Source organism: Elgaria multicarinata, chromosome 17 (genome assembly GCF_023053635.1).
Source record: "Elgaria multicarinata webbii isolate HBS135686 ecotype San Diego chromosome 17, rElgMul1.1.pri, whole genome shotgun sequence".
In the NCBI taxonomy this organism is placed as follows: domain Eukaryota; kingdom Metazoa; phylum Chordata; class Lepidosauria; order Squamata; family Anguidae; genus Elgaria; species Elgaria multicarinata.
Genome location: NC_086187.1, coordinates 1453503 through 1478294, shown reverse-complemented (window position 1 = coordinate 1478294; position 24792 = coordinate 1453503). Strand labels below are relative to the sequence as shown.

The following is a 24792-nucleotide window of genomic DNA, read 5'->3' as shown; positions in this document are numbered from 1 at the left end:
CCCGGGTTAGGCCTCATCTAGAGTATTGCGTCCAGTTCTGGGCTCCACAATTCAAGAAGGACACAGACAAGCTGGAGCGTGTTCAGAGGAGGGCAACCAGGATGATCAGGGGTCTGGAAACAAAGCCCTATGAAGAAAGCCTGAAAGAACTGGGCATGTTTAGCCTGGAGAAGAGAAGATGGAGGGGAGACATGATAGCAATCTTCAAATACTTAAAAGGTTGTCACACAGAGGAGGGCCAGGATCTCTTCTCGATCCTCCCAGAGTGCAGGACACGGAATAATGGACTCAAGTTAAAGGAAGCCAGATTCCAGCTGGACATCAGGAAAAAATTCCTGACTGTTAGAGCAGTGCGACAATGGAATCAGTTACCTAGGGAGGTTGTGGGCTCTCCCACCTTCAAGAGGCAACTGGATAAGCATCTGTCAGGGATGCTTTAGGGTGGATTCCTGCATTGAGCAGGGGGTTGGACTCGATGGCCTTGTAGGCCCCTTCCAACTCTGCTATTCTATGATTCTAAGTGCAAACAGTGCTTGGGATTTTTTTTCTCCTTTAGCTTATCTGAAATATTGGGTCTGTTCAGACAACACGCTAAGCCATGGTTAGGCCCCTAACGCCTTCGCAGCAAATGGTTAGTGAGCGTGTTTAATCTGTGGCTATGTAGCCACCATGGTTAGGAGTGGTTTACAGGACATGCTAAGCCATCATGTAGAGCTCAAAATGCTTAACCACCATGGCTCAGCATGTCATCTGAACAGGGTCATTGAGAACTTATTGGAGTCGGGCTTTTCTTGTTGAATACCAGCAGGACCTTAAGTTGTGCCCAGGCAAGAGAGTATAAGCATGGGCATATATATCCCCTGAAGGTTGGTCCTGTTACTTTTCTTTTTAAAAAAAATAATAATAATTTTATCGGGTGTCTCTAAGGTTAAAATTCTCTCCCAAGTGGCTTTCAGTAATCAATAAAGCATCAATAATATAAAAGTTCAAAACACAAAGTAAATAGCCAGATAAAAATAAAATATGAATATTACAGCTAAACATTTGTTTTGGTCTCTTACTAATTTAGTTGGCCTATACGCTAACGAAAATTGAAAGGTCACTGCATCTCACTAATTTCAAAATGGCACAAACTGCAATTGCATAGCTCTCTGTTTTTTAAATAATATCTTGGGATTTTCTGGCTTTGTTAGGGTCTGTGCTGTTTTCATTCTTCTTTTGGAAGCCTTGCGTGATGCGAAAAGAGGTGAATCTGGTTCAGGAAGCATGTGCAACAGCAGCTTCTCTCTTTGATCCTCTGGAAGCCATAATTGCCCCTCGCCTTCCTTGAGAGTGCTTTGCCAGGCATGACAAGTGCATTGGAGTCTGACACTCTTTAAAAGTTTGCAGCTCTGCTGAAATGCACCATTCTCTGCATGTGGCTTTTGTTGCTGGTGCCAGCACTAGCTGAGGTTGATGTTGGATATGCCAAAAGGGGACTTATATCATGCTAACTGTTGTGCTTTGTCTCTTCCTTTTGCCTGCTTGATGACGAAGTTCTGATCTGTGGGCTCTTGGCTGTATCGTATATCAGCTCGTAGCAGGATTACCACCATTCAGAGCCGGGTAAGACTTTGCAGTAAACCAAGTTTCTAGTTATTTACTGTTGTGAACAGTTAGTAAGTCAGTCAATTGCATGATACAGAGTAGGGTGGAGGGAACCTTGAGGTCTCCAGTCCCCTGAAGCCACCTGATGACACTCCATGGTTGGCTTTCCTTTGTCTCATTCCCTTGATAGAGACAGTAATGCTGAGGAGGGATGCTGAGCAGGAAGCAGGCAAACGTGCAAAGCTGACCATGGAGAGTGGCACCTCCAGCACCTAAAGATGCTGTGGCTGCTGTTCTCTGTGGTCATGCTGCTCAATTGCCATTCCCGAGAGGGGAAGAGATGTAGATGCATGCATGCTTTAGCCCTACACACTGCTGGTATGCCAACCCTGTCTGCTTTACCCTGAAGAAATGACAACCAGGGCATGGGGATGGGTGGGGGGAAGGTTCCCAACTCAATGTAAAGCATGGTTAAGAGGGTACTATTCTGTTTCTTTGGTGCCTCATGTTTGTATAGCATTTTAACTGGCAAAGAACCTCTAGTGGGGCCAGATAAACAGGATTTTGATGACTTTATACTAATGCCCAGAATATGGGAAATAAACAGGATGAGTTTGAACTCTTGAATAGAGGCTTGGTGGGATGACTCCTATGAGTGGAACATGGCAGTGGCTTCTTTTCTTGTTCAAAAAGAAAAGAAGCCACAGAAAGTGGGGAGGAGTTCAACAATATGTTAGAAATCTACACACATGCACAATCATTCAAAAGATTGAATATGGTGGCCCTGTTGAAAGCACATGGGTTAAAATAAATGGGGGAAGAAATACAAATTATGCTGTGATTGGAGTCTACTATCAACCACTCAACCAAGGAGTAGATGTGAATGATGCTTTCTAAAAGCAAATTGCAGATACATCAGGGAAATATGTAGTAGTAGCAATGGCAGACTTCAGTTTCCCTTACATATGGTAGGGGGCAAACTCAGCCAAGCATGGTCTCTACAGGAAATTCCTGCCTTCTCTTAAGGACAACTTTCTCCTTCAGAGGGGGGAGGAAAGAATGAGGGGCTCAGTGTGCTTCAACATTAATGACTTAGTTGAGAAGGTACAAGGAATGCTTATCTGATTTGCAGATGACACAGAATTGGGTGGGATAGCTAATACCCTGGAAGACAGAAGCAGACTTCAAATTGAAATTTGATAGGCTGAAGCACTGGGCTGAAAACAACAGAATGAAATTTAATAAGGATAAATGCCAAGTTCTGCATTTAGGAAAAAGTTACCAAATGCACAGTTACGAGATGGGGGATACTTGGCTTAGCTATACTACAAACAAGAAGGATCTTGGAATTGTTCTAGATCACAAGCTGAATATGAACCAACAGTGATGTGGCTGCAAAAAAAGCAAATGCTGTGAACCGCCCAGAGAGCTTCGGCTATTGGGAGGTATAAAAATGTAATAAATAAATAAACAAATAGTGTGATGTACTGCTTCCCCTCAATTCAGCCCTGGTTAGGCCTCATCTTGAGTATTGCATCCAGTTCTGGGCACCACTCTTCAAAAAGGATGCAAACAAGCTGGAGCGTGTTCAGAAGAGGGCAACAAAGATGATCGGGGTCTGGAAACAAAGCCCTATGAGGAGAGACCGAAATAAGTGGGCATGTTTAGCCTGGAGAAGGGAAGATTGAGGGGAGACATGATAGCAGTCTTCAAATACTTGAAAGGTTGTCACACAGAGGATCTCTTCTCAATCATCCCAGAGTGCAGGACAAGGAAGTTACAGGAAGCCACATTCTGAATGGAGATCAGGAAAAATTCCTGACTGTTAGAGCAGTATGAGAATGGAACCAATGACCTAGGGAGGTTGTGGGCTCTCCCACACTAGAGGCCTTCAAGAGGCAGCTGGATAGCCATCCACCAGGGGGAACCAAGAGGGTTAAATCCTTGGAAAATGCATGGAGCTTACTCAAAAGCACAAAGGAAGTTCAACTAATAGAAGCTCAACTAAAATGTATTCCACAGGTTAGGAAAGGTAGCACCAAGTCCAAGAGGTCACCAGCATGGCTAACCAACAGTGCCTAGAAAAGAGGCCTTCCTTCAAAAAAACTGAAGTCATGGCCAAGTGAGGAAAATAAAAGCTAGCACAAAGGAGATGCAAGCAAACAATAAGAGATGTAAAAAATGTTTTAAAGTATACATTCTAATAACACCAATTTTCAAAAAGTGATCCGGGGGGATCCAGTAAATTACAGGCTGGTTAGCTTGACATCTGTTCCAGATAAATTGGTTGAAAGCATTATTAAAGACAAAATTAGTATACATATAGAAGCGCAGGTCGTGCTGAAGAAGAATCAACATGGCTTCCACAAAGGCAAGTCCTGTCTTACTAATCTGCTAGAATTCTTTGAGAGTGTCAACAAACATGTAGACAAGGGTGATCCAATGGACATTGTTTAATTGGACTTCCAAAAGGCTTTTGATAAAGTCCCCCACCAAAGACTCCTGAATAAACTTAGTAGTCATGGAATAAGGGGAGAGGTCCTCTTATGGATAAGTAACTGGTTAAAGAACCGAAAGCAGAGAGTAGGAATTAATGGTCAATTCTCCCGATGGAGGGAAGTAAATAGCGGGATTCCACAGTGATCGGTATTGGGACCAATCCTTTTCAACTTATTCATAAATGATCTGGAATTAGGAGTGAGCAGTGAAGTGGCCAAGTTTGCTGATGACACCAAATTATTTAAGGTTGTTAAAACCCAAAGGGATTGTGAAGAGCTCCAAAGGGATCTCTCCAAGCTGGGCATCCAAATGGCAGATGCAGTTCAATGTTAGCAAGTGTAAGGTGTTACACATTGGGGCAAAAAAACCCAACTTCAAGTATAACCTAATGGGATCCGAGCTGGCGGTGACCGAACAAGAAAGAGATCTTGGGATTGTGGTGGAAGAGCTCGATGAAAATGTCCACCCAGTGTGCAGCCGCTGTAAAGAAGGCAAACTCCATATTAGGCATTAAAGGAATTGAAAATTTAATATTTGAGTTCTTTTGTAAACTGCCCAGAGAGCTTTGGCTATGGGGCAGTACATAAATTTAATAAATAAATAAACCGGCCAGCATCATACTGCCCTTATACAAATCTATGGTGCGACCACACTTACAATACTGTGTACAGTTCTGGTCACCACACCTAAAATATATATATTATAGAGCTGGAAAAAGGGCAGAAAATGGCAACAAAAATGATTACGGGGCTGGAGCATCTCCCCTATGAGGGAAGGTTACATCAACTGGGATTGTTTAGCTTTGAAAAATGGTGGCTAAGGGGAGACGTGATAGAGGTGTACATGGTATGGAGAATGTGGATAGGGAGACATTTTTCTCCCTCTCCCATGAAGCTGATTGGTGGGAGATCCAGGACAAATAAAAGGAAGGACTTCTTCACACAGTGCATAATTAAATTATGGAACTCACTACCGCAGGATGGTAGTGATGGCCACCAGTTTGGATGGCTTTAAAAGGGTGTTGGTTAAATTCCCAGAGGCAAAAGCTATCAATAGCTACTAGCCCTGATGGTTGGGTGCTATCTCCAGTATTCGAGGCAGTAAGCCTGTGTGCACCAATTGCTGGGGATCATGGGTGGGAGGGTGCTGTTGCACCATGTCCTGCTAGTTCATTCTTGGCCAATGGCTGGTTGGCCCCTGTGTGAACAGAGTGCTGGACTAGATGGAACCTTCGTCTGATCCAGCATCAGGGCACTTCTTATGTTCTTATGCTTTATGGTGGATTTCTACATTGAGCAGAGGGTTGAACTCAATGGCCTTATAGGCCCCTTCCAACTCAACTATTCTATGATTCTGTTATTTTAATGAAAACTAAAGCTGAGTGTAGCCAAACATGTACCATTAGATTCAGGAAAGTGGATTTCAATTAACTCAGAACAACTATAGGTTGTCCTGCCATGAAATCCTACTTAACGGGGAGAGGAGTTCATGAGGCTTCAACAAAAGCGTACTAAATATCCAAATAAGTATCCGTTTGAAAGTATATTCAAATATTGAAACATTGTTCCACAGTTCATTGCATTATAGGAGATGTATTTATCATGTATTACCAGTGTTGTAATATCAGTGTTTTAGCTGTTAAAGGGGCACTGAAAATCCCTTTATGCTGACCATTTCTTAATTTCCATAAAGCAAATAAATAATTTTAAACAGCATGTACATCAGTGAAGATTAGCCATACATATTAATTGAACATCCTTTGAAAAACCGAATCTTTGGAGAGTTGCCAACAAGAGTGCAGGAGATCATAGAATCATAGAATAACAGAGTTGGAAGGGGCCTACAAGGCCATTGAGTCCAACCCCCTGCTCAATGCAGGAATCCGCCCTAAAGTATCCCTGACAGATGGTTGTCCAGCTGCCTCTTGAATGCCTCTAGTGTGGGATTGCTCACAACCTCCCTAGGTAACTGATTCCACCGTCGCACTGCTCTAACAGTCAGGAAGTTTTTCCTGATGTCCAGCCGGAATCTGGCTTCCTTTAACTTGAGCCCATTATTCCGTGTCCTGCACTCTGGGAGGATCGAAAAAAGATCCTGGCCCTCCTCTGTGTGACAACCTTTTAAGTATTTGAAGAGTGCTATCATGTCTCCCCTCAATCTTCTCTTCTCCAGGCTACACATGCCCAGTTCTTTCAGTCTCTCTTCATAGGGCTTTGTTTCCAGACCCCTGATCATCCTGGTTGCCCTCCTCTGAACACACTCCAGCTTGTCTGCTTCCTTCTTGAATTGTGGAGCCCAGAACTGGACGCAATACTCTAGATGAGGCCTAACCCGGGCTGAATAGAGAGGAACCAGTACCTCACGTGATTTGGAAGCTATACTTCTATTATTGCAGCCCAAAATAGCATTTGCCTTTCTTGCAGCCATATCGCACTGTTGGCTCATATTGAGCTTGCGATCTACAACAATTCCAAGATCCTTCTCGTTTGTAGTATTGCTGAGTCAAGTATCCCCCAAGATCACTTTGAAGTTTGTTTCTCTCTTCCAGGGTATTAGCTATCCCACCCAATTTTGTGGCATCTGCAAATTTGATAAGCGTTCCCTGCACCTCCTCATCCAAATCATTAATAAAAATGTTGAAGAGCCCTGGGCCCAGGTCTGAGCCCTGTGATACCCCACTCGTTGCCTCTCCCCAGTTTGAGAAGGTTCCATTGATAATTACTCTTTGAGTCCGATTCTGTAGCCAACTGTGAATCCACCTAATCTAGTCCACTTTTAGCTAGTTTGTTAATCAGAATATCATGGGGCACTTTGTCAAAAGCTTTGCTGAAGTCAAGATATATGACGTCCACAGCATTCCCACAGTCCACAAGGGAGGTTACCCGATCAAAAAATGAGATCAAATTAGTCTGACAGGATTTGTTCCTAACAAATCCATGTTGGCTTCTAGTAATCACTACATTGATTTCAAGGTGTTTACAGATTGACTTCTTTATAATCTGCTCCAGAACTTTCCCAGGGATGGAAGTCAGACTGACTGGTCTATAGTTCCCAGGTTCCTTCTTTTTGCCCTTTTTGAAGATAGGGACAACGTTAGCCCTCCTCCAGTCGTCCGGCACCTCACCCGTCTTCCATGATTTTGCAAAGATAATAGACAAAGGTTCTGAGAGTTCTTCCGCTAGCTCCTTCATTACTCTTGGATGCAGTCCGTCGGGTCCTGGAGATTTGAACTCATTCAAGGAAATTAGGTGTTCTTTGACCATTTGTTTATCAATCTCAAACTGCTATCCTGCCCCCTCAACTTCTGCTTCACTTTTTCCAGGGGGGTCATAGACCCGCTTTTGGGAGAAGACTGAGGCAAAGTAGGAATTGAGCACTTCAGCCTTTTCTTTGTCATCTGTTATCAATTTGCCATCCTCATTAAGCAGTTGTACCACCATTTCTTTCCTCTGTCTTTTACTACTCACGTATCTAAAGAAAGCCTTTTTATTGCTTTAACATCCCCCGCTAATCTCAGCTCATTCACAGCTTTAGCCTTCCTGACGCCATTTCGGCACTTCTGTGCCACCTGTCTGTACTCTTCTTTTGTAGCCTGGCCTTCCTTCCACTGTCTATATGTATCCTTTTTTGTTTTCAGGTCATCTCTAAGCTTTTTGTGGAGCCACATTGGTTTCCTCTGTTGTCTTCTATCTTTTCTCCTTGTTGCAATTGTTTGTAATTGTGCCTTTAAAATTTCCTTTTTTAAATACTCCCAGCCATCCTGCACTCCTTTTCTCATTAGGCTCACTTGCCATGGGACTTTACTTATCATAGTTCTGAGTTTATTAAAATCAGCTTTCCTAAAATCCAGAGTACGTGTATGGCTACACTCAACTTTTGTCTCCTTCATAATCAAGAATTCAAGTATGACATGGTCACTTTCCCCCAGAGTTCCCATAACTGCCACTTTATCCACTAAGTCATCCCTATTGGTCAATATCAAGTCAAGGATTGCCAATCCAATAGTTCCTTCCTCCACTTTCTGTAGGGAGGTGGCTTCAAAGATCTTTCTAATGAAAATAGATACCAAATAATATACTTGTTCAATTGGATTTCATTGTGAGCCCTATATACTTTTCTATGTTTTGAAAAGATTTAAGATTAATGTCACAAAAATGGGCAAACCTATAAAGGCAACAGTATAGTCCCAGCCTTGATTGTGACAATCAGCAGCAATGATATCTGTGTGGCAGCTAGTTTGGGGGCATGAGGATAAATTAGTTTTAATAAAGGAGCCATTCAGGTCATTCAGAAATAGATTAAATGAAGTGAGTTCCTTGTCTCACACCTAAAATAGAGGAGATAGCCATAGTTAATACTTCATTTGGGCCACATCTAAGCTGTAGAGATGTGGGTGATTGTAGTTGGTTAATCAGAAAAGGTTGCTTCATCATTTGAAAAAATTCTCAACTTCTTTCTTAACAAGTTTGTAAGGATAAGATCAAAAGCTGCTCTAAGACATATAAAGGCAACAAAAAGTTTCTGACCAGGCTGAGATTACTTTACAACTAGGTGCGATAACACCATGCAATGGTCAAGAACAAACCGACCAAATCTAAAACCAGTCTGCTTTATGCCCAGTATAATAAATTCAGCCAACTTGGTTTTGTTTTTTGTTTGTTTTTTAAAAACACACATATAGGCTGTATAGATATTCCCAACATCTGATAATAAATGAATTAGGTGATAATTCAAAGGCTCTCTTCAACAAGTCTGCAATAATTCCAGTTCTGTTAATTGAGGAAATATCCTTAATAAGAACTTGAGATTTAAGTGTGTTCTCACTTCCTAGCAATGTGGAAAAAAGAAAACAGTGAAAGATGATCTCTATCTGTACAGTCAACAATACCTAAATAATAAGTAGAAGAATGTTTCAGACACTAATATATAATGTTACACTTGTTTCCCACAGGAGGAGATAATTTAAATTCACCCAATTTATCCATAGGTATGCTGACATTTAAGATCCTCAGGCCTATTCATCTAGAAAGATGCATCAAGTAAGCTCTGAGGAATTTATGCCATTGTCCTTAGAGTATTTAATAAAATCAGAATCAAAGGAGGACAAAAGTAATGGTAGATTAGCTGCTCAATGAGGAAGGCAAAATGCTGACAGGTGATGACGAAAAGGTGGGACTACTCAACTTCTACTTTGGTTCAGTTTTCTCCCAGAAGAGGATCTGTGTTCCATCAGGCCTATGTGACAAACAGGCTGACGGGGTAGGTCTACGGCTTCAGATTGCCAGAGAATATTTAAACACCTTAGGTGAATTCAAGTCCCCATGTCCAAATGAATTGCATCCAAGAGAGTTGAAGGAGCTAGCGGATGGACTTTTGGAACCTCTAGCTATTCTCTATGAGAACAGGTGAAGTAGCTGAGAAGGGCAAATGTTATCCCTATTTTTAAAAAGGGCAAAAAAACAAGATTTGGGGGGATTATAGACCAGTCTGTCTGACGTCAGTATCTGGAAAGATACTATAGCAGATTATAAAGTGCTCAGTCTGTAGGCACTTTGACAGTAATGCAGTGATCACTAATAACCAGCATGGATTTGTCAAGAACAAGTCCTGCCAGACTAATCTTAGTTCATTTTTCGATTGGGTAACTTCCAAGGTTCATCATGGAAATGCTGTGGACATAACGTATCTTGATTTGAGGAAGACATTTGACAAAGTGCTCCATAATATTCCAATTAATAAGCTAATTAAGTGTGGGCTGGGGGGCACTACTACTAGGTGGATCTACACTTGGCTGGAGAACCGTACTCAGAGTGCTCGTCAGTCGTTCCTTAAACTGGAGAGGGAGGTATTGAGTCGGGTGCCACAAGGCTCGATCCTGGGCCTTATATTCTTCCAAGATTTTTATCAGTGACTTGGAACAAAGGGGGGGGGGAGAATGCTTATAAAATCTGCAGATGACACAAAATTGGGTGGGATAGCTAATATCTTAGGAAACAAACAAAATTCAAAATAATCATGATAGTTTAGAACACTGGGCAGAAAATTACAGAATGGCATTTAATAGATACAAGTGCAAAGTTCTTCATTGGCGTGGGGGGGAATCAAATGCACAGGTATAAGATGGGGGAATACCTGGTTTGACAGTAGTACGTGTGAAAAGGATCTTGGAGTTGTAGTTAATCAAAAGCTGAATATGAGTTAGCAGTGCGGTGTAGCTGCAAAAGAGGCAAATGCAATTTTAGGATGCATCAATAGAAATATAGTTTCAAAATCATGGGAAGTAATAGTTCTATTCTATTCTGCAGTGGTCAGATCTCATCTTGAATACTTTGTCCAATTCTGGACACATTTTAGGAAGGATTTGGATAAATTGGAATGACTTCAGAGAAGGGGAACAAAGATTATTGGGACTATGAGGAAAGTTTAAATGATCTGGATATGCTTAGCCTTGAGAAGAGAAGACTGAGGGGGGATATGATAGTGCTTTCCAAGTACCTAAACAATTGCCATACAGAAGAGGTCTGGAACCTGCCAAAGACCATAGGACAAGGAAGGCTTATGTTTCAAGAAGAAAGACTGTCCTGGAGGTATTCATAGAATCATAGAATAGTAGAGTTGGAAGGGGCCTATAAGGCCATCGAGTCCACCCCCCTACTCAATGCAGGAATCAAGAAGATGCTGGACAGCTATCTGCCAGTGATGCTTTAAACTGGATTCCTGCACTGAGTGGAAGTGGTGGGGGTGGAGTCAGCGACCTAAATTGCCCCTTGTAATGCTATAATTCTATGATTCTAACCGCAGGGTACATTTGTGGATGTTTGCATAGATGTGACTCTCTCTTTTTTTCTTTTCAGAAATGAATATCTCATATTTCAAAAGATAATCAAATTGGAATACGAATTCCCAGAGAAGTTCTTTCCTAAGGCAAAAGATCTTGTAGAAAAGCTTTTGGTAAATGAAAAGCTCCTCCCCTTTCTCAATTAGTTGTTTATGACAACGAAAGGTCAAGTTCCCTGTTCTTGTGATTGTCTGGGTCTTATTTTTCCAACCACAATCTCACCTGTCCTTCACCTTGGACGCTTCCCCTAGTTACAGTTAGTACATGTCACAAGTTCTTATGACTAATGTCTTTTGAGCAATATCAAGTTGCAAGTCCCCATGAGTAACGCCATTGAACAATATCAATATTTCCAAATCATTTTCTATCAGGCTTTATCCAAACCAAATCATCTAACCCTTGATACAGTGTTCTATGTGTGTATACCTACTTGTCCTCTTAATAGTAAAGCATTACCCTATCACTTGTACACCCATTTAAGCCCATTCTATGCCCCCAAAAGTTTCTTTCTCTATGCTATTCCAACAAACTTTTATTACCCCAATCTTACACATATTTAGAAAAATTTCAAATGAAGAAATAATCTTAAACTGTTCCCCCCCCTGCAGTCACAGTGGGCTGAGGGAATGGAGGGCTGGGCGTGGGGGGAGGACCTCCCCAGCCCTCTGAAGACTGTTCAGATGCGTGTATGCCATAGCAGTAGCATTCTATATGCCCTGAAGCTAAGTCCAGTTTGTAAGAAAACGGTGCCTTAGTTCATTTTCCAGATGTGAGCCACCTGGAAAACAACTTATGAACTGAAGCTAGCTTCTGGTTGCCATTCCTAGTTTAAATGTTGCCTTGAAATGGTTTCTCAGGATTGTAGGAGGAAATGTAACTGTGTCTAACTTAATCAGGTTCTAGATGCTACCAAACGGTTAGGCTGTGATGAAATGGGTGCATATCAACCCCTGAAGGCCCACCCCTTTTTTGAATCCATTACCTGGGAGAATCTGCATCATCAAACGCCACCCAAGCTCACAGCGTATTTGCCAGCCATGTCAGAAGATGATGAAGATTGCTATGGAAACGTAAGTGCCAATGTTGATGTAGATGATAATCTTTGACTTCAGAAGGGATCAAAGGCTCCTGAAGGATGTTCTGGGGTTGTTAAATGAAAGCAGAAGTGGCCGGCAGGTGGGAGACAGCATGTTTGCTTCGATGCGCCCCTGCTAATTCCTGGGTTAAGCAACCCAGGAATTGGCTGTGATGTGGGAACTGGGTGTTCTCATTTGCCCCGAAGTCTCAACCAAGGAGGCTGCTTCTTTGCAATAGGAGTACTTACCTTGGTCCATCACTCTGCAGAAGAGGGCTCTGCAATGTCCTTGCATCCCTCAAGAGGGAAAAAGGCCTATCTCCACTCCCAGTTTAGAGGGTTCCACAGTTTGCCTGTGCAGGTAATGTGCATCTGGGTGGTGGACTGGCTGGGGTGTTTAGTTTGACCCACATTCTTCCAATTGTCCCTGTAAGTCGCATCTCTCTTAGAATCTCTCTGTATAAGTGGAGGACTAAAAGGCAAGAAGTTAAATGGTTTGCTGTGTAAATGAAATAAGGACTGTGTGTTTTGTAGTATGACAATCTCCTGAGTCAGTTTGGCTGCATGCAAGTTTCCAGCTCGGCGTCTTCTCAGTCGCTGTCTTCCCCAGAGACATGTCCCCTGCAGACCTCAGGCAATAACATAGAGCAATACATCCATGACCTTGACAATAATTCATTTGAGCTGGATCTGCAGTTCTCTGAAGAGGAGAAAAGGTTACTGTTGGCAAAACAGGCTAGCGGAAACCCTTGGTAAGTCATTTGGTTCATAGTTTTTCCATACTACAATTTAAACAATTGTTTTCTTTTGCTTAGAAGAGGCTGCGGAAGAAGGGTGGGGGGCTGTTGGCAAGAGTCACAGAGGAGGTGTTCTGTCACAATCAAATGACATTGGCACTAGGTTCAAACCAAAGGAAAGAGGGCTTCATCATGCAGCACATCACTAACTTATAGGGATTCATTGCCAAAGTTTGGTGTGATGGCCACTTCATGGAAGGCTTTGACTGTTTAGTACTGAACTAGTCTGTCAAGAGCTGTGATGGAACATTCCATCTTCAAAGAGTCCATTCACCTTTAATTCCTGGTCTTGGAAATATACAGGTGCAGGCTATATCCAGTTTGCCCAGCTTGTTGGATTTCCTCCTGAGCCATCTGTCTGGACTCTGGAGATGGTGCTGGACTGGGTTGACCTTGGATCGATGATGAGTTGGGGCCTTACAGAGTGATTCCTTAACTTTCTGTCTTGCACCCTGCCTTTGTATCTGATTCTGAAAAGGTTATTTTTTTAAAAAAAAACATAGTTGACTGCCATCTAGAAATTATTCAGGTGCCTGGAATGCCTTATGAAAAGAACTTAATATCTGGCATTTAGTTTGGCACATGAAGGCAGAGTGGTGACGTGGATAGTTTATATGGCATTTCAACTTAAAAGGAAGAAAAATGTTTAATAATGGCAGACAGTAGAAAAATTAATGCAGCCAAAAAACCCTTCCTAGAGATGTTATGCCCAGCAAGCTCTCCAAAACTTTCATGCTTTACAAAATGTTTCCTGGACAGTATAAAGGAGGCATCCAGAGAAGAACTGACCCCACAATTAAGCAGGAAGCAATAGCCAACTGGAAGAGCCTTTAATCTTGTAGGCTCCCCCCCCCCGCCCCACCTCCAGCTCTAAAGGTTATCCAATGAGTTCTGGTAGAGAGGGAACTTTGGCCAATTAAAGAAGTTGCTGCTGCTCTTGAAGTTTCTGCTTGTCATATAAAGAGAAGGGGAAATTAAACTAAGAGGTCTTGGGAATTGAGCCATGAATTGAGCCATGAAAGAGCAACACAAGAATGGGCAGGAGGGTGGTATAGAAATTAAATAAATAAATAAAACATCCCTGGCCATGCAGGCTGGGGTTGATGGGAGTTGGAGTCCAACAGCATCTGGAGGTCCATAGATTCTCATCCTGCTCTAAAGTATTCATGAGACACCCAAAACTATTTTGGCATCACTCATTTCTGCTGAGTGACTCACTGTTCCACAAAAGAAATTAAACTTTCCCTTCATCAATAGGCTGCCAGTGTTCAATGTAAGCAAGTGTAAAGTGATGCAGAAAATTAGGGCAGAAAATCCTAACTCCTCATATAAGGTGATGGGATCTGAGTTGGCAGTCACTTACCGAGGAGGGGATTTTGAGGTTCTTGTGGATAGTGTACAACTGTATGTTGCTTTGCAGAGAATTATGCAGTTCTTTAAGTCAGATGGATCAGAGCTCTTTAAGGATGGGTAGGACATCAGTAAAGAGCTTTCATTCTGCGTGAACTCCACTGAAATGTTTTAACTACTGTTTGTCCCACAAGTAAACACCTTGAAATCAATGTGAATTGTAAGCCTATGCAGCAGGGTCTTGCTATTTACTGTGCAATCTGTACAGCACCATGTACATTGATGGTGCTATATAAATAAATAATAATAATAATAATAATAAATAACTGCTGTGGAAAAAAAAATCCGTATCAGGTAAATTAGGAAAGGAGTCAAAGATGAAACTGTCAATATTATATTGCCCTTATACAAATCTGTAGAGTAAATACTGTGTATGGTTCTGGTCATGGCATCTAAAGAGGATATTGTAGAGCTGGAAAAGGTGCAGGAAAGGGCAACCCAAATGAAGGAGGGGCTGTAACGACTCCTCTATAAGGAAAGGTTACGATGGCTGGGATTGCTTCTTGAAACAGCGTTTTAAGGAGACACCGGAAGGAATACAGTGTTGGTGCCTGCCTGACCTCTTCCGCTAATGATTCACCCTTATCGTGTTATACCTCACTGAGGCACAACAAAGGCATAAGTATAGGATGGGGAAAACCTGACTTGGCAACAGTATGTTTGAAAAGCTTGTGTATTCAATTTGTGGATCAAAAGCTAAATATGAGTCAGCAGTGTGATATGGCTGTTTAAAATGCAAATACAATCTTGGGCTTCATTAGCAGAAGTGGAGTGTCCATGTGATGGGAAGTAATAGTTCTGTGTTAGTCGGGCTGCATTTGGAGTACCATGTCTAGTTCTGTGCACATTGTAAGAAGGAGATTAAGAGGAGGCCTACTAGCTGTCTTCAATATCTAAAGGCTGGCATGCAGAAGATGGAACAGACTTGTTCTCTATTTTTCCAGAGGGGAAGACTGGAACCAACGGCTGGAAACAGCAAAGAAGTATATTTTGGCTAAACATGATGAGAAACTTCCTAACAGTGAGGGTTGTTTGGCAGTGGGATAGATTGCCTGGGAGGTGGTAGGTTCTCCTTTGCTAGAGGTCCTTTGCTAGAGACTGGATGGCCACCTGTCAGGGATGCTGTAGGTGCATTGCAGAGCCTGTACTGAGTAGGGCTTTGAACTAGATGACCTCCATTGTCCCTTCTGGCTCTGATTCTGTGAATTTCTAACATAATGATAGTGTGAGGGGTTGAGAAATAGTGGACTGGGGCAAATTGAGCCAAGCAAAAAAGAAATCCAGCCGATTTCTGTCATGGGGTCTGACCCTGAACTAGCAGTTCTGTTTGGGTGCTGGCAGGCATGCGTTTTCTGAGTTCAACACAACTCTTGGCTGTTTTGTTGGTAAAGCTGACACTGAGTAGAAGACTTGGGCCACTCTTTCCACAGCTGTTAGCCCCTTTCTGACTGCTAGCAGTTGTCCCAAATGCTCTTGCTGCTCCTCCCCTTATTTATTGACTGTCCATCAGTGGAGTTGTCCTCTGCTCGATTGGGAAGCCCACCATTCTGCAGGTTGACTCCTGGCTTAGCTTGACAGTGATTATGAATTGATGGAAATAACATGAGGTGATGTTTTCTTCTCAGGCACCAGTTTGTAGAAAATAACTTAATACTGAAAATGGGGCCAGTAGACAAGAGGAAGGTAAGTGGCTGTTGTCTAATTGTTCTTATTTGTTTAATTCAAGGAAGGTTGTCCTGTCTCTTGCTATTTCTATAACATTCATACAACTTGATGCTTTGATACATGAAATAATAAAAACCGCCCAGAGAGCTTTGGCTATGGGGCGGTATATAAATGTAATAAATAAATAAAATTAATAAATAAAAGCAAAACTATATTTTAAAGCATTTTTAAGAGAAAAAGGAGGGAAAGGGGAATAAATACCTCAAGAGAACCTTAATGGAAATATTTAAAAAGTGGGGAATCCACATTTCGGTATCTTAGGGCACAATCCTATGAGATCCACCCTTGATACTTGTAAGCCTCCAAACTCGTCTAGGTGAGGTGTGATGGAGAGGGAGGGAAGTAGGCTGGGGAGCCCTCTGGACACGCTGTAAGCCAGCCTCTCCAGTCCCCAACCCCACGTGAATGCCCCCTTAACCTTCCTTTCAACCTCGGAGGGGCAGCTGGTATGGTTCTCTTAAGTAACGACTGCAAGGGGGAGAAAGCTCAGATTCTTGGATGATCGCTCCCTCAAGTGAGTTCCACAGTACCCATTAGTTGGTGAGGCTGAGAGACATTTAGACCATGCATCACCTTGCCTTGATGCAAACAGGAGTCTCAAATTCTATTTGTCCCTGGTTAGGTGTTTTGTTTACTGGCAATGCTGTCTCGTTGCAAGTGGCAGCCCGTCAGTTCTTGAATTCATTTGTGTTTTTCATTGCAGTACAACACACTGACTGCTGTCACTTGCACTACTTGATTGTTTGGCCTCCCTTTGCATTCTCTTAGATTTTTGTCCTTCTCTCTCTTTTGGGGGTGCATGCACCCCAGTGACGCCTTCATGCATGTGAATTGAGGTGTGCTTTGGCTACTAAAGCTTGTTACAATACTTTTGTTAGTCTCATAAGTGTTTGCTAACACAGATGATTGCGCTGGAATCTTAAAATTACTCCACTGCACGTAGCAAGTCCACTGGCCACACAGGGTTAGTTAAGCATTTTGGATGGGACTGTAGGCTGCATAGAGGAGGATGTGAACTAGTCAAGCTAAAATTAATATTCTGAAACATCAGAAGCTAAGAAACTTTCAGTGGGGAACAAGTGAGCTCTAAAGATATTTTTCCCCTTTAGTCAGCTATAGAACAGTTGGTTTGAGAAACTATTCCCAGGCAAGATCCCCTCCCTGAAGTGTTGGTTCACCCACTTGTTCTCATAAGAACATCTAGTCCATCTAGTACGAGTGTTGGATCCCCAAGTGATACCATGGGATATTGCTAGAAAACAGCTCTGAATCTGGCTTGCTTCTCCACAGGGGCTATTTGCTCGCCGGCGCCAGTTGTTGCTCACTGAAGGGCCACACCTGTACTATGTGGATCCTGTCAACAAGGTTCTGAAAGGGGAGATTCCGTGGTCACTGGAACTTCGGCCAGAAGCCAAGAACTTCAAGACCTTTTTTGTTCACACAGTAAGTGACTCTTAAGCCAGCTTACCTAAACTTCTGACTTGACTGCTAGCCCAGTGCAGTGGTGCTCTTGAAGATGTGTTAGCAGGGCCCATATTGCTGCCAATACTCACTAAGAGGAACAAGAGCCGAGAGACATCTGAGTGCTCGAAGTTGGCCATGGGAACAAAAATCTTCACAGCAGTAGCTCTGCAGTGGCCCTGCTGGTGACAGGCTGGACTGTGCCTTCTCTGGCCAGAGCTAGGTCATGCAGCTACATCTGTAGTTTATTATCTACAGAGCAGATGACACTGTTAGAATTTACCTTGGGATACTTTTCATGTATAAGATGCTGTACAATCTTCATGTTTAGGGGAGGGAGGTTCCTATTTTGCTAATGAGCTGAGACTTTATTAGAGTCTGCCAGGCCGAAGTCTAGCATTGTTTGCTGACTCCAATTAATGTAGTTGTGTTCTTGCTGGCTGATGGAATGAATGGGAACTAAAATGTTTTTTTACTTATAGCCTAACAGGACATACTACCTGATGGACCCGAGTGGGAATGCTCATAAATGGTGCAAAAAGATACAGGAGGTTTGGCGACACAGATACCACCAGAATGCTGCGAAATGAGGCTTCCCCTAAATCGCGCCGTTTCACTCCTTGCTGCTAGAGCGCCACATGCTCCCAGCCAGAGGACTCTTCCTAGCCCAGCTTAAACATCCATCTCCAGGGCCAAAACTAGTTCCTTTTCTAAGGAAATGCCCAACCAATGGAATTCAGGGTCGCTTTGCTTGCTTTTGTGCTTCTGTTGAGGCTTACACACACACATGCACATATTCTCTGCTGCCGTGAGTTTCTACCTTGGCTTCTGCTGTAAACTAGTGGACCTTGCATTGCTGGCTTTGCTGTAGATCAGTTAAGCAAAGCCAATCCAATCCCACTTGCACAGCCCAGATCATGTTGGGGGCTGGATTATTACTGTGACTTTCCAATTTATCATGCAACTGTTTTGTCAGGGAGCTCTGAAAGGTTTCCATGTGAGGTCGCCATTGTTGCTGCTGCCACCACTTTCCTTCCTTCCTTCTAGTTGGTTCATTGGTATCCAGCACTTGTAACTGCTGTGGGCGTATGCCCTTACAAAACTCTCCAGGTTATGTCCAGTTGCAGGATTCTCATGGATGGTACTTTCTTTTAATCGCATGTCTTGCAGATACACTCCGGCACAGTGGTAAGAGAGGGTAATATTGAATACAGCACTTGAAATTTTGGCCATTCTAGTTTCATAAAATTTTAAACATGAATTTTTAATTTGACACATTTACATGTTTAGTTAAAAGGCATTAAAGTTACCAGCATGCTTTTAACTAAGACTAACTAAGAGGTTAACTAGTTAGTACAAAACTGTATTGATGTAATAAATAGACTCTTCATCTTTTCAGAAGAGGGGAGCGAGCGGAGCATTGCAGGGGGCTGGCCTATTTGTGGGGAGAGAAGGCCAAGTGAGGGAAATGCTGTTGTACAACTGATGACTTGATTTGTTGTCTCTTTGTATAATGAGGTGTACAAATATTCCTGTATTGTTCATTGGCGAAGCGTACCTTTTAGCAACTTTGAAAATATTTTTCATGATTTAATTATATTTAAGACCCTCCACTAATCAGACTAATTGTTGTGTTCATGTAAAAATGTTGATACAAAGGAGGGGAAAAATGTATGGTACTTGAGTCATATCTATCAAATGTTTCATATCGTTCTTTTGTCTTTTTCCAATTAAACTGTCATGGTCAAACACTTCTTGTAATATAGCAAAAATATTGCTGTCTCAATGTAAGTACCCCTTCTCCATTGTATGTACTGATTACTGAGTAACTGAAGTTTCTTGAGGGGAAGTTTTTTTTCTGGGCACTAGTTTGTCCCTCTTCCCCCCCTCAAAAAAAGATACTACTCCAATTCACTCCTCATTTGTACCGTAAGAGCAAACAATCTTATATTCTGGTTGTCAGCCAGAATATTCTTCATGTGATAGGTATGGGGTTTTCAATGCCTTCAAGGAAGCTAGAGGTAGACTTGCAAGAACAATGTCCGATGGGAAGTCATGTGATCTCAGCTAGTAAGGAATTGGATATTAGTATATTAGAGGCTAAGCTAATAGTGTATATCCTCCAGCTGATCCTGCTAATATCTCTGGTTCAGGGATACAAAAAATGCAGCCTCAAGTGGACACCCCAACTTCCTGCATCTGCTGCCAGTGAAAATATCAGTGACAGCGGTCAGAAAATGGAGAACACGCCTATGGGTCCTGCAATAGAAGTTATTTTTAGAGCATCCTGAGGTTTCCTAGTAAGCATTACTTGAAGACTTCTGCTCAAGTCCTAGGATCGTCTAGCAATGGCGTTTTTATGGCAAGAACCATTGAGCCTGTTCCTAGAGTGTTTTTTCCCTTGCCTAAAAGATTTTGGAAATGTTTGGTTAGGTTGGGGAACATGCTGCAGCCTCCTCCCTCCCCCAGCAACCGGTGTGTGTGGTGGGGTGTGTATGCATGTGTGGTCCCTCCACCACAGCAGTCTTTCAGTGTGACGCTCAGAACCTAGATGTTTTGTACCCCTCCCTGCTCAAGTTCAATATACTAACAGAACCATTTTACCTGTAGAGCTTGCTTGTGTGTTTGTGTTTGCATGCATGTGCATTCACCCTGCTCAAAGCCTCGATGGCATGTAGCTGTTAACATGGGTGTCATAGGTAGGGCATCAGGCACTGGACTTGGCAACTTGTAATGAACTGTAGGATGGGTAGTGCTGCTATATCTCTAAGAAGACTCCTCAAAAATGCTTTTGACCAATTAGTCAGACTAATTGGGAGGAGAAATGGGATGAAGTATTGGTGAGGAGAGCATGGTTCTTCTTCGTGGTCTCTATGCATCACACATATGGGCTTTGCGCCTGCGCAGAGACCAGACCGGAACCTTCTATAGCTAAGTGGAACGTTTTTGGCGGGAACCCCTCCCCCACGCTACTGCGCATGTCCATGGGGTTCCCGCCCTACCCTCAGTTCTTCGTCGTCCGCCATCGTGCCTAGACCGAAAGACCAAACCTCTAGCGTTTCTCTGTTAAATCTGTTTAAAATATTTTCTAGCTACCTTTTTCTTCAGCTTTCTTCTTTTTCGTCCTTTTTCGTCCTTTTTCTCTTGTTATCTATAAAAAAAAAAAAAAAAAAAATTATTATATTCTTGTAGATAGTTTATCTTAGCGACTACGGTCGCGACTGCCGCATGGCAATAAAGGCCCCGTTCCGCAAGTGTGTCAAGTGCGGAGCCAAACTACCTCCTACGGACGGACACTCCCTTTGTGTCCTTTGTTTAGGCGAAGGTCATATTGTAGAGGCGTGCCACCATTGCATGTCCTTTACAAAACAGACCAGAAAGAACAGGGCAGACCGTCTTCGCTCAATACTTTGGGAGAAAGCCCTCAGAGCTACGGAGGCTCCAATGGATAAAACGGCAACTGATAAGCCCGTTTCTGACCGAGGCACAGGGACGAGTGTGCAAGCCAGAGCAATTGATAGGGCACAGATACCCCTGACGCCTGGCCGGTCATTGGCAAGTTCTGCAGCCAAGAAAATTTCAAAAAAGGCCAGAACGCCAAAATCTTCCTCCGAAATGGAGAAGAAAAAGAAAAAGAAGAAAAAGGATACTGAGAAAACCTCTCATGGTTCTCCTCGACTATCCGAGTCTTCTCGGAGACAAACAACCCCTCCTACCGTAACGGCTGTTTCGGTATCGAGGCATGTCTCGACGCCGAGACCCCAGTCGATACCGAAGAAGACGGTACCGACGCACCCTCCCAGTTTATTGGAGGGTGAATTACGTGATTCGGCATCGGCAGCCTCATTGAGAGAGCCTATCAGACCTCAAGTACCTCAAGATATAATTCCACTACAACCTTCGCCTAGACGAACACCGAGGCGTGATTGGGACAGAATCTCTCAATATTCTGAGCCCCAAACCAGACAAGGTTATTATGACTGGGATCGCTACCGACCTCAGAGATATTATGATCAATATCCACCGGAGGAATATTTCGCCCAGCCTCCACCCACATCCAGAATTTGCCAATTGCCACTGCCTCCTTCTTCTATCCACCAATCTCCTGCTCGACGCCATAGCCGTTCGTCGACACCAATCACTGCAGCGGCTACGCTACCGACGCAGCAGGTATTAGTTGATCCAGCACAACATCAGATGCAGCTGGTTACTGTTTCGTCACCAGAGGGTAACTACCCATCTGATTCCGATTCAGTTCATTCCGTAGTAGCATCGGTACCATCACCAAATGATGCTGTACATGGAGAGGATCCCTCATCGCCATCGGATGATATGGTGAGGTTCTCAGATCACATGTTAAGAATGGCCCGTGCACTCGGTTTAGACCTTGAGCAAGCAGACGAACCTGTAATCGATCCCATCTACGATGTGTTTCAAACAAAAACGACCTCAACAATTGCTATCCCGTTTCCGCCGGCTCTCAAACAAGCAGCGCAACTCTCTTGGGAGACACCGTCTGTGACACAACCCACCTCGAAGAGATTAGAGACTCTTTATCGGATTCAAGAGCGGGATGCTGGATTTTTAATCAAGCACCCAAAACCAAATTCGATCGTGGTGGAGTCAGCTCAGGGTCAGTCACAAAGAGCCCATTCCGCTCCCGTAGATAAGGAGGGTAGAAAGTTGGATTTGGCAGGTAGAAAGATCTACTCCGCGGCATCTCTCGGTATCAAGGCCTCAACTTACGAAGCAACGATGGCGCGATACCAGCTCTTCCTCTGGGAGAAAGTGGGGTCACTATGTGACTACCTCCCAGAGGATAAAAGAGACTTGGCGAGAGTTTTTCAATCGGAGGCATCAGCGATTGCAAGACAACAACTATCGACTGCAAGACATCAAGTTGATTGTCACTCAAAGAGCATGATGGGGGCCATATCTTTGAGGAGACACGCATGGCTAAGATCTGCCAATCTCGCTACCGAAACTAAATCTAGGATCGAAAACATGCCTTTCGATGGCGAAGGCTTGTTTAATAGCAAGACCGACGAGACCCTAGATAACATCTATAAGGCTCGGTCGACTGCGAAGAAGATGGGTTTTTCTGCTCCTCCAGCGCAGTACAGACCTAAAAGATGGTCAAGGCCACTTATGCAACAACAATATCAGCAGCGGCCTCATTACCAAGGCCAACAGAGACAGCAACAACAACAGCTGCAGAGGAAGAGGCCTTACCAGGGCAGATACCAGCAGGACAAGAGGCAACCCGACTTCTCTAAGAAGCAGCGGGTTTGACTCTTCGGCCCCAGATCCACTCCCTTTTGCGAACCGCCTAGCACCCCATTACCATCAATGGGAGTCAATAACATCGGACTCCTGGGTGCTCACTATCATCAATTCGGGCTATGCCATCGAGCTCGATGCCCTTCCTCCTTTTTCCGGCGTGAAAGTAACGACTCCATCCCCTCCTCTGCTGCTCGAGGTACAGACCTTGCTGGCGAAGGGAGCCATTTCTCCCGTACCTACAGAGGAAATCAACCAAGGTTTTTTCTCCCGTTACTTCACGGTCCCGAAGAAAGATGGAGGTCTTCGACCGGTCATGGACTTAAGACAACTGAACAAGTTCATCACCCCGAAGAAGTTCCGTATGACAACGGTTACTTCAATTTTGCAGCTTCTACAAAAAGGAGTTTGGTTCGCAGTGGTGGATCTGAAGGATGCGTACTTCCATATTTCCATCAGGAAGTCGCATCAAGCTTACCTGCGGTTTTCGATCGGTGCATCCCAGTACCAGTTCACCGTTCTTCCGTTCGGGTTGGCCACGGCACCGAGGGTTTTCACGAAGGTCATGGCGGTGGTATGCGCCCACCTAAGGCAGAAAGGCATTTATATTTATCCATACCTGGACGATTGGCTCCTCGTAGCGGACAGCAGCGAGGCGCTCCAGTCAGACATACTAACCACCCTCAACCTGTTGGACTCGTTGGGGCTGTGGATCAACCTCGAAAAGTCCATTTTGACTCCGCAGCAGAGATTGGACTTCATAGGGGTAACCCTATCCTCTCGAGACGGGAGGGCATACTTACCTTCTACCAGGGCAAAAACCCTTCAACAGTTAGCCATCGATACCGAGAGCCGCCGAAAAGTTTCGGCATGGACAGTTCAGAGACTGTTAGGTCTGATGGCAGCTACTACGGCAGTCATCAGATTTGCGAGACTCAGAATGAGGATATTGCAAGCTTGGTTTTTGAGGACTTTCAATCTCAGGCTCAATGCTCGACGAACTTACCTTTCGATACCGAGGCAGGTGAGGGCATCTCTGAATTGGTGGTTCTCGATGTCGACTCTTCTCGAAGGCGTTCCATTCCAACAAGACGCGCCTTCGGTAACGATCACGACGGATGCATCCTTAGAAGGATGGGGAGCCCATTGCAGCTCTTTAACTTCTCAGGGTCGTTGGCCTCGATCACAGAGGGAGCATCACATCAACCATCTCGAACTCCTGGCAGTAGAAAATGCAGTAAAAGCATTTGCACAGATGATCGAGGGCCGAAATGTCTTGATCGCAACGGACAATACTACCGTGGTGGCGTACATCAACAGACAGGGTGGAACAAGATCACACCCCCTGAACCGTTCTGCACTCAGAATATGGAACTGGTGCATAAAGAGAAGGACTTACCTGACTGCGATCCATGTAGCCGGCAAGGAAAACGTCGTTGCGGACTCTCTCAGCAGATCCTTCCATGTCGACCACGAATGGGAGCTCGATGTCGAAGTGCGGGAAAGCCTTTTTCGATACTGGGGCTGTCCTGTTGTCGATGTCTTCGCTACCGAAGACAACGCAATCTGCGCCAAGTATTGCAGCAGGGCAGGAAGAGGAGAGCAATCTTTAGGAGACGCCTTCACCAGGACTTGGAGAGGAAATCTCCTGTACATGTTTCCTCCCTTTCCACTGTTGGCAAGAGTGATAGCCAAGATCCAGATAGACAACTCCAATTGCATCCTCATCACCCCGTGGTGGCCTCGACAGACGTGGTTCTCTCACGCCCTTCGGCTATCGAGAGGGGATTACATCAGGCTCCCGTCGACACCGAAGCTACTGTCTCGACACCAGGGCAGGGTTCGACACGCAGATCTGTCGACCCTCAAGATGACTGCATGGAGGATAGCAACCACTCCTCCTCTAGAGCCAGAGTTTTGACTGTGGACCACATTATATTGGCAGCTCTAAAGCCTTCAACAAGGAAATCTTATGCAGCAAAGTGGCGGAGATTCCAGAACTTCGCATTGGAAAAGGACCAAACACCAGAATCTTGCCACTTATCCTTGATCCTCAATTATTTATTGACACTTTTCCAGCAAGGACTTAAACTTACATCCATCAGGGTTCACCTAGCTGC

At 43.8% G+C, this 24792-nt stretch overlaps 2 protein-coding genes across 2 annotated transcripts in view; both read left to right on the top strand.

Annotated features, from left to right (window-relative positions):
- The window catches only part of PDPK1 (3-phosphoinositide dependent protein kinase 1), a 52167-nt gene extending 33024 nt beyond the window's left edge, over positions 1 to 19143 (top strand). Inside the window, exons 8-14 of the mRNA XM_063143122.1 lie at positions 1537 to 1605; positions 10941 to 11037; positions 11821 to 11994; positions 12534 to 12751; positions 15832 to 15889; positions 17222 to 17374; positions 17875 to 19143. Of these exons, the coding sequence (XP_062999192.1) occupies positions 1537 to 1605; positions 10941 to 11037; positions 11821 to 11994; positions 12534 to 12751; positions 15832 to 15889; positions 17222 to 17374; positions 17875 to 17982 (877 nt within the window). The 3' untranslated portion in view covers positions 17983 to 19143. The remainder of the gene's footprint in view (positions 1 to 1536; positions 1606 to 10940; positions 11038 to 11820; positions 11995 to 12533; positions 12752 to 15831; positions 15890 to 17221; positions 17375 to 17874) is intronic.
- Positions 1 to 24792, top strand: part of KDM8 (lysine demethylase 8) — a 402374-nt gene that overhangs the window by 298611 nt on the left and 78971 nt on the right. The window lies entirely within an intron of this gene.